At 33.5% G+C, this 10,000-nt stretch overlaps 1 protein-coding gene across 1 annotated transcript in view; it reads left to right on the forward strand.

Moving 5' to 3' along the window:
* LOC107558146 (zinc finger E-box-binding homeobox 2-like) overlaps nt 1-7,476 on the forward strand; it is an 11,800-nt gene extending 4,324 nt beyond the window's left edge. Inside the window, exons 5-7 of the mRNA XM_016241770.1 lie at nt 2,298-3,334; nt 6,010-6,193; nt 6,974-7,476. Of these exons, the coding sequence (XP_016097256.1) occupies nt 2,298-3,334; nt 6,010-6,193; nt 6,974-7,338 (1,586 nt within the window). The 3' untranslated portion in view covers nt 7,339-7,476. The remainder of the gene's footprint in view (nt 1-2,297; nt 3,335-6,009; nt 6,194-6,973) is intronic.
* The last annotated feature ends 2,524 nt before the right edge of the window (nt 7,477-10,000 follow it).

Genomic DNA, 10,000 nt, shown 5'->3' on the forward strand with positions numbered 1-10,000 from the left:
AAAAAAACACTCAATGTTATCTTCTGGGTAAAAATAAAATGAGTAGAATGTTGTAAGAAAATGTAACATTTAAATAACATTAAAACACAAAGAACATTTTAACGCTCTTAGAATATTAAAAATAAACGTAAAAAGAATATTTTGGGTAAAAATAACAGTAGAACGTTCTAAGAAATGTTTCTGTAACCTTTAAATAACGTTACAATCACTGATTGGACACTTTTCAAAAGACTGTGCCTGCATCGTAAATCCTCGAAAGTTTTTTATATTCAGATTTTTTTTAAATGTATGTACATTTATAACACCATACTTTGTATTATATCACCTTTGCATCAAATGACAAGTAAACTAGTTAACGCTAATGCGAGGGTGTTTCTACCGTAACTATATCAAAACTTAATGTTTGATTAGTAATATGCATTGCTAAGAGCTTCATTTGAACAACTTTAAAGATGATTTTCTCAATATTTAGATTTTTTTGCACCCTCAGATTCCAGATTTTCAAATAGTTGTATCTCAGCCAAATATTGTGCTATCCTAACAAACCATACATCAATGGAAAGCTTATTTATTCAGAATCATCTCAACTACAGAAAAAGTGACCCTTAAGACTGGTTTTGTGATTCAGGGTCACATATTTGTGGTACTCTCCCATTCACTGCTCTCGAAGTAAACCCAACTATGACGACTTCCGCTGCTGAGAAACACAGAAATGTGAAAAAGGACTGTTTATTTATTTAAAGATGAATCTCTCTGTGTAGACGGTGGAGCTTTAAACCCTGACGCCGTTCAGACGTGTCCATACTGCCAGCGGACGTACCGGCGCGACGCGTCTCTGCAGGAACACATGAAGTTCTGTCAGGACGTCAGGGATGGAGGAGACTGCGCTTGTCCTCTGTGCGGATACAGTACGCCGTACCGCGCTCAGATGGAGCGACACCTGAGCCTCCACCAGACTCACGACAAGGTGCTGACATCAGATGCATGCATAACTAACCGCACACAAACAGAAACACAGCATGCTCATGATTTCACGTCTCTTCCTTCCAGAACTCCATGTCTGAGCCCGGTCTGGAGAGCAGAAAGTTCAAGTGCAATCAGTGTGGAAAGGCCTTTAAATACAAGCATCACCTCAAAGAGCACCTGCGCATTCACAGCGGTGAGAGACTCGAGCAAAGTGGATTCAAATGATTCTGCAAAAGGAATCTCACTCACGAGAAATACCCATCATAATTTATCCCAAATTATATTGTGCATAAAGAAATTAAAGCCTGTTAGGATTTCTCGTCCGTGCGGTGATTTTTTCTTTTTTAGGTAATTAAGCACATTTATCTGCTAAAGTCTCTTTATTGTAATGTAAACATATTGTTATTTTTAAAGTAATGAAAATTTGCCTAATTGCCTAAACAATAATAATGTCCAAAAAATTGTTATTTTTAAAGTAGTGATAATTACCCTGTCCAGACACAATTTATTTTTATTTATTTTTATATATTATATATTTTATATATTTATATTATATATTTTATTAGTTTTATATATTATTTATTTATTTAATTTATTTCTTTATTTCAGGGGGTTACATTTGCTGTTATAATAATAATAATACATAGTTAAATATATTAAGGCAATAAATCTTAAGATGATAAATAGTTCAAATAAAACAATACATATTTGAAATTGGAGTGAAATGTGTGAAAGTCAATTTCTGCCGCATGAGAAAACCTAATTGTTAAGAAAACTCATGCTTTGGTAAATAATAATTGACATAAGTCAGAATTATGAATTATTAATAAGTTTTCCATTGATGTATGGTTTGTTAGGATCGGACAATATTTGAAAATCTGGAATCTGAGGGTGCAAAAAAATCAAAATATTGAGAAAATCATCTTTAAAGTTGTTCAAATGAAGTTCTTAGCAATGCATATTACTAATCAAAAATTAAGTTTTGATATATTTACGGTAGGACATTTACTAAATATCTTCATGGAACATGATCTTTACTTAATATCCTAATGATGACTGGTTTTGTGCTCCAGGGTCACATATAGCATGTAAACAAACTTTTATTTTGAATGCGATTAATCGCGATTAATCGTTTCGCAATACAATTTTTTTTTTAAATATATACATATATGTTTGTGTATTTATATATACCTAATAAATATACACAGTACACGCACATATAGTATGTAAACAAACTTTTATTTTGATAAAAGTTGTATTTATGTGATTAATCGCGATTTATTCGTTTTGCAGCCCTAATTATGTTACATTCCTGTGTTTCTCCTGTGCAGGTGAGAAGCCGTACGAATGCTCGAACTGTAAGAAGCGCTTCAGTCACTCGGGCTCCTACAGCTCACACCTCAGCAGTAAGAAGTGCCTAAGCGGTGGCGGCGTGACGGGTAACGGCACTCATTATAACGGCCATCCCGCATACCCCTTCCCCTCGCCCACGTCGCCCCCTACTGTCAGCGGGAGAAAGGGCTCTCGGTTCCCGCCAGAGTCGTCTGTTCCCGTCCTGAGCCGCTCGTGGGACCCGGCGGAGGATCTGGCGCTGAGGACGGGTGTGTTTAAGGGCACAACGCTTCTGCCACTGCTACAGTCGCGCAACAAATTCGAGCATCTGCTGCAGGAGATGCTGCGGAGGGAGGTGGGAGACGAGAAACAATCGAAAATTGAAAACTTCTCTCGGCTGTACGATGCCCAAACGTCGCCCACAACCAATCACGCGCCTTATAGAAAGCTGTCGTCGCCGCAGCGGGCGTCTTGGCATTCTGTGCCGCAGCAGATCCTCGTGCCTTTACCGACACACGCGCAGCTGGATAACCGCTGGCCAAGTGAAGAAAGCGCGAGTCCGAGAAAACCCACGTCACCCGCTTTACCCGAGCGCCAGCATCCGATTGGCTCACGCTTCGGCTCTCCTCCCGGCTTGGACCTGTCAATCAACACGTCGCCACGGCAACCAAACCACATCCAGAGCGAACCTTTAGACTTGTCTATTCCCAAAGCGCATTCGGTCGCGCCGCGGAATCCTGCGTGTAACGGCAACTCGATGCATCACGAGGGCGTGTTCAAGAGACTGACTCCGCCCTCCCAGCAGCATGTGGGCGGGGCCTATGCGGCGTCGCCACTGTTCAGCAGCACGGTGTTCGGCAGCTTCCCGCTCTTCAATCACATGATCCCCACCGGTTTGGGACACAACGGTCTGACATCACTTCCTCTCACGCCACCCGCGCCCAGTCCGGGCTTCCTGTCTCCTGTGGCGTATATGGTGGAGGCGGAGTCAGAGTCGATGCTGAAGAGAATACAACATGAAAGACATTCGATCATGGTAAGAGCAGAACACACTCGAAATAAAGGCTACTGTAAAATATATATGAATTATATGTATAATAAAAAATGCTATTTTTATAACAAAAATGTGTTATGTGTAATAAAATATAAAAATAAAAACATGATATTCCTTGTAACATAAATGTTTTGTAAAAATGTGAAAAAATATTTTTTAAAAGATGTTATTAATTATTTATATTACAAAGTGTATTCTAAATATTTGTAATATTATATAAAAATACAATATGGTGTGTATTATAACAAAAAAATCTGAATGTGTATATTAAAATATGAGGAACTAAAAAAATGATATTCATTATAACAAAAATGTATTCTAAATATCTATAATAAAAATATGATATTCATTATAACAAAATATATTATGTATAAAATAAAAATAATTTTCATTTTAACAAAAATGTGTTCTAAATATGTAATAAAAAACATTTAAAAATAAATATGATATTCGTTATAACAAAAGTGTGTTCTAAATAGGTATAATAAAATATAAAAATAAAAATGATATTTATTATAATAATGTATTCTAAATATATGCAATAAAATATAAAAATGCAAATAAGTACAGCCTTCACAACACTAACTCAACATGAGTTCATTTAATTATAACAGTTTACAGCAAATGTGTGTGTGTGTGTGAGAGAGAGAGTGTGTGTGTGTGTGTGTGTGTACTGGTTTATATATCCTGGTGGGGACTTAAACCTGAATACACAGACTCATGGGGACTCGTGTCACGGTGGGGACCTAAACCCCACGGGTACAAAAGCTTATAAATCACACAGAATTAAGTTTTGTGAAAATCTGAAATGGCAGAAAGTTTTCCTTTAAAATTTTAATTAACAAAAATGTGTTCTAAATATATGTAATAAAAATATATAAATATGATATTCGTTATAACAAAAGTGTGTTCTAAATAGGTATAATAAAATATAAAAATAAATATGATATTTATTATTAAAAAAATGTATTCTAAATATATGCAATAAAATATAAAAATGCAAATGTGATATTCATTATAATAAAATTGTGTTCTGAATATGATTAATAAAAATTAAAAAATAAATATGATATTCATTATAACAAAAATGTATTCTAAATATATACAATAAAATCTAAAAATACAAATACAATATTGATTATAACAAAATGTATTCTACATGTCTAATAATGTACAAAAACATGAAATTCATTTTAACACAAATTTATTCTACTATAAATATGAATAATAAAATCTCAAAATACAAATATTTATTATAACAAAAATGTATTTTAAATATGTATAATAAAATGAATGTGAAAAACAACAAAGACCAGTGTAACACCTTGACAACCCGTTTCCTGTCCTGTGTAGATGTATTTCCTGTTTAAACAGGAAGTTGGGGTGGAACATATTGTCATTATTACCTTTTTTTTCAAATACCCAGTAGCCATCGATTTACATCTGTTTATTTTATTGCAAGAAAACAACTTTTAAAATGTTTATCAACATTGACTGTTTTATTGATTTGCATTGCTTTTCACAACACACACTGATTCAAAGCAGCTTTGCAGAAAACCGTGATGTTTATCATATCTTCTTCATGCCTTATAGTTGCGTTTAGCAGATTAGATCTGGGTGATAATATAGTTTAGTTCATCTGCTAAAAGTCAAAAAAAGACTCAAAAAAGACTTCTATTTTGTTTATTAATGTAATATTCAGCTTTAATCTTCAATCCTCTTTGGAAATGCTAGTACTTAGTAAGCAAATTAAATGATATTAGAATGAGAGAGACCGATTTTACACTCTTAGTCATAAAAGCAGAATATGAAAGGTTATATATATATATATACACACACGCACACAATGCAAGAGCGCCTCATATTGCACCAGCTGCGCTGACATCCATGTGCAGGTGAATGATTTCCTCTGCTTGAGCTGTAAACAAACACGCCACGCTCAGGGAAATTCCCTGCACTTCATGTCAAACGGCAGCGAGAGCACACGCCTGCACACTCATATCTCAGCATCTCACCGTTACACTGCCGACATATTCAAGAATATTTAGAAAACGGTAATCATAGTCATGCATTTGCTCCACGAGGATCAAACATACTAATAAACGCAAAAATCTAATTTCTAGATATAAAAACCTCTGGTAAATAAATAAATAAATATGCGGTATACAATTGCATGATTAAAATAGCAAATGCTATTTTGCAGAATTATGACCATGCAAGTGCAATAACTTAATTAGTGCATTTCGTTATTAATGGAATTTGCAATGTGGTGTTATACTGCATTTGAGCTACTTCAGGCAGGTTTTAAAAATGTATTTATTTAATATTTGATCAAATACATGGTGAATTGCATATGTGACCCCGGACCACAAAACCAACCCCAGCGACTTAACACTGCTTTTGTGCTCGAGTCACATATAATAATACTTTATATAATAATGAACTGCAAAAGAAAAAGGTTAAGACAGGTGAAATTATTCAACTGTCTCGAAATATACCCCATATTCCCTAACTAACACACTCATATTCATATGTATTTTAATCTACGATCTTGATTTCTAAGTTAATGTTTGTGTTTGTGTGTGACATACCAAGGAACACACTGCTGAATGCGGGCCTAATAATAACTAATATTTCCTCCTCCTCTCTGTGTGCAGGCTGAAGCGCTGAGTCGCGGCGGTCTGGAGTATCTGTCTCTGATGGATGATGGGATTGATGGAGAGATCGGTTCTGGGAGGAAGAGGCTGAAGAAGACGGAGGAAGGACTGTACGCCTGCGACATCTGCGACAAAACCTTCCAGAAGAGCAGCTCTCTGCTGCGCCATAAATATGAGCACACAGGTACAGTACAGGTGTATACTGTATATATAATATGCTGATTATTATATTTAATATTTATTTATAAATATTGCATATTTATGTGTGTATATATATAAGTATTGTATATAAATATATACAAATATATAGAAATAAAAAAATAAAATATACAATTTTTTTAAAATATTTGTTTTATAAAAATTGACTTGTGTATATATATATATAATTGTTGATTATTTATTTATTTAATATTTATTTATAAATATTTTGCATATTTATGTGCGTGTATATAAGTATTGTATATAAATATATACAAACATAGAAATAAAAAATAAAATAAGTCAACTTTTATTTAAAAAAAAAATTGTGTATGTGTGTATATATATATATATTGGTTATTATATTTATTTATAAATATTGCATATTTATGTTTGTTCGTATATACAAATATATAGAAAAAAATTAACTAAATTTTTATTAAAATATTTAAAAATTGTGTGTTTGTGTGCACATAAATATATATATATTTATAAAAAGTTTGCATATTTGTGTGTGTATATATAAGTATTGTATATAAACATATAGAAATAAAAAATACAATGTCAACTTTTATAAAAATATTTTTTAAATTGTGTATGTGTATATATATATATATATATATAATTATATTTAATATATATATATATATATAATTCATATACTCGTATATAATACTTTAAAAATTCCTATATACAGAAAGGTATAGAGAGATAGATGAGACAAGCAGACAGAAATGTAAGTGCTCTTTCTTCTCTCTCGCTGCAGGGAAGAGACCTCACGAGTGTCAGATCTGTAAGAAGGCCTTCAAGCACAAGCATCATCTGATCGAGCACAGCCGCCTGCACTCCGGAGAGAAGCCGTATCAGTGCGACAAGTGCGGCAAGCGCTTCTCACACTCGGGCTCATACTCGCAGCACATGAACCACCGCTACGCCTTCTGCAGCCGCGACAGCGACCCGGACATCAGCGAGCCGCCCGCCGCTTACCTGAGCGACTCCAGCAGAGACGAGGACGAGGAGGACGAGGAGGAGGAAGAGGAGGACGCTTATGGTGGAGGAGTGAGGACAGAGCACGCAGACGAAAAACCCACAGACGGAAGCCAGAAACAGGAGAGTCCTGATGGAGAGTGAGACCAGACGATGCTGCAGTGTTTACCAAAGATGTGAAACACACATTCACCGCTGACGAGTCCTCATTAGTGTTCAGACTGTGAACAAACACATCCAACGCTTTTAGGCCAAAGACAGGCATGTGACCCTGGAGCACAAAACCAGTCATAAGGGTCAATTTCTTGAAATTTAGATTTATGCATCATCTGAAAGCTGAATAAATGGTCTTTCCATTGATGTATGGTTTGTTAGCATCGGACAATATTTGAAAATCTGGAATCTGAGGGTGCAAAAAATCTAAATATTGAGAAAATCATCTTTAAAGTTGTTCAAATGAAGTTCTTAGCAATGCATATTACTAATCAAACATTAAGTTTTGATATATTTACAGTAGGACATTTACAAAATATCTTCATGGAACATGATCTTTACTTAATATCCTAATGATTTTTGGCATAAAAGAGAAATGTATAATTGTGACCCATACAATGTATTGTTAGCTATTGCTACAAATATCCCCCAGCGACTCAACACTGCTTTTGTGCTCCAGGGACACATTTATACATAAAAATATCTGTGAGGCACAAACGAGTCAGCAACTTTACCAAATTAATACATAAAACTAGATAAAAAATAAAACATACTAAACAAATAAATAAATGTCAATGAATAATCTCAGAAAACCTGCCAAAGTCATTTCACATCAAAATGATAATAAAAAATAAAATTATATTTTGCATAAAGAAAATTATGCCTGTTTTAGGACCATTAGGATTTTTGCACTGGCATTAAATAAGAAAAAATAAATAAACAAAATAAAAAGCACGTTATTGTAATGCATATACTGTATATGCATCATGAAATGTGGACCACCTTTAATTTATGCTGATATAAAAAAAAAGTAAAGAATAATTGCATTATGTGAATGTCATATTTATCATTATTTTCTTTATACAAAATATAATAAAAAAAATACTTTCTACCAAGAATGTCATATTTCACACCAAAATAATATAAAAAATAAATATGGAATAATATTTTGCATACAGAAGATTTTTCGCACTGGTGTTAAATTCTCATTAACATAAAGCAAAAAATAAATAAATAAAATAAAAATCTCATTATTGTAATGTATATATATATATATATATATATATATATATATATATATATCAAAAGAAAGCTTTATTTTTTTTTTATACAAAATATAATTTACATTATACCAAGTATATGTGAACGTCATATTTCACACCAAAATAATAATAAAAAAGAAATTCTATTTTGCATAAAGAAAATATGCCCGTTTTTAGAACCATTAAGATTTTTTTTTTTAAGGAAAAAGTAATAAATAAAAATAAATTACAATTATATATATTATTATTATATTGTTTTACTTTTTATTCTTTTATTTTTTGGAGTGAAATATGACCTAGAAGTGTTCATGAATTTGATGCATTTTAAGAGCTCAGGTTATTAACACGAGACAACCATATGTAGTGAAATATTAAATATTTCAACAGAATAGCTATTAATATTTGCACAAACTCCGATGCACCAAATCATGTTCATGATGCAATACAATCCATAAAGTGTCCTTTTGAGAAAGAAAGCCAGTCTAGCATGTGCCACACTGAGTACCAGCTTTACAATATTGCCAATTATGCAAACGTCTGCTCTTTAAACATGCAGGAGTTTAATGAACAGAATGCAAACGGTGCTTTAAATCTGCCTTCATTCATTTAGTGCTTGACTTTTCTACTATTAACTCTCTGTAAACGTGAGCGTCGCACCAGAACGGTGCGCTATTTTCACCAGTGTTGTTTTTATACGAAATTTTTGAGCTTTAATACATAATCTTTGTAATAAAGTTGTACATATTTTGGAAAACGCAGGCGCGGGAGTTTTTATTGTGCTTCTCAAAGCATTATTTTAGAGTGTTGCATCTCTCACTTGAATCATTCTGCTCTAAAACGAAGTCGAATCTCTAGAAACACAATATTTGCAATGACTCTAAAATGCCGTTTCAGGGTTATTATGACGCTTGGTCCCACAGATCATAAATCTAACGGCAGGAGCGCCATCAGTTTCTTTGAACTCTGCTGCTTTTCTTTCTAATGACATGAAATGAGTGGCACCGAGGTAAGTGTGTGACTTTACCGTGGTGAGGCGGGGAAGCACGTTTACACGACTGACTCAAATCTGCACTGATTTCAGGCCTCCACCTAAACAGTGCGGTTCACGTCAGCGGATGCTGTTTCACAGTTTTAATAAAATATAATGATCTCTGGGTTCAGAGATGTTGCTCGTCTGCATCTCTGAGAACAAGACGTGATGTTCCTACAACATAAAACAATGCAAACGCCACTAAAGAAATGAAGAGTCACCCAGTAAACTTGGTTAAATAACAATAAATCATATATGAAACACTGCATGATTCGTTTATGATTTAGTTGCGTGTTAATAAAGTGTGTGAAGCGTCTTATGAACCGATCCTGATGCCCGTCGATTTAAAATAAATCCACAACGGAAGGTAAATGAATATTATAATGTTATCTTAATGATCCTAAAAATGTATTTTCTTTATGCAAAATATATTTTTTCTATTTTTTAGAACCTAAAAGAATTATTACTGTCAATAAATAAATATATTTTTAACTCTATTACAATAATATCATAATAGTAT

This window comes from Sinocyclocheilus grahami, unplaced genomic scaffold (genome assembly GCF_001515645.1).
Source record: "Sinocyclocheilus grahami isolate Dianchi unplaced genomic scaffold, SAMN03320097.WGS_v1.1 scaffold633.1, whole genome shotgun sequence".
NCBI classification, from domain to species: domain Eukaryota; kingdom Metazoa; phylum Chordata; class Actinopteri; order Cypriniformes; family Cyprinidae; genus Sinocyclocheilus; species Sinocyclocheilus grahami.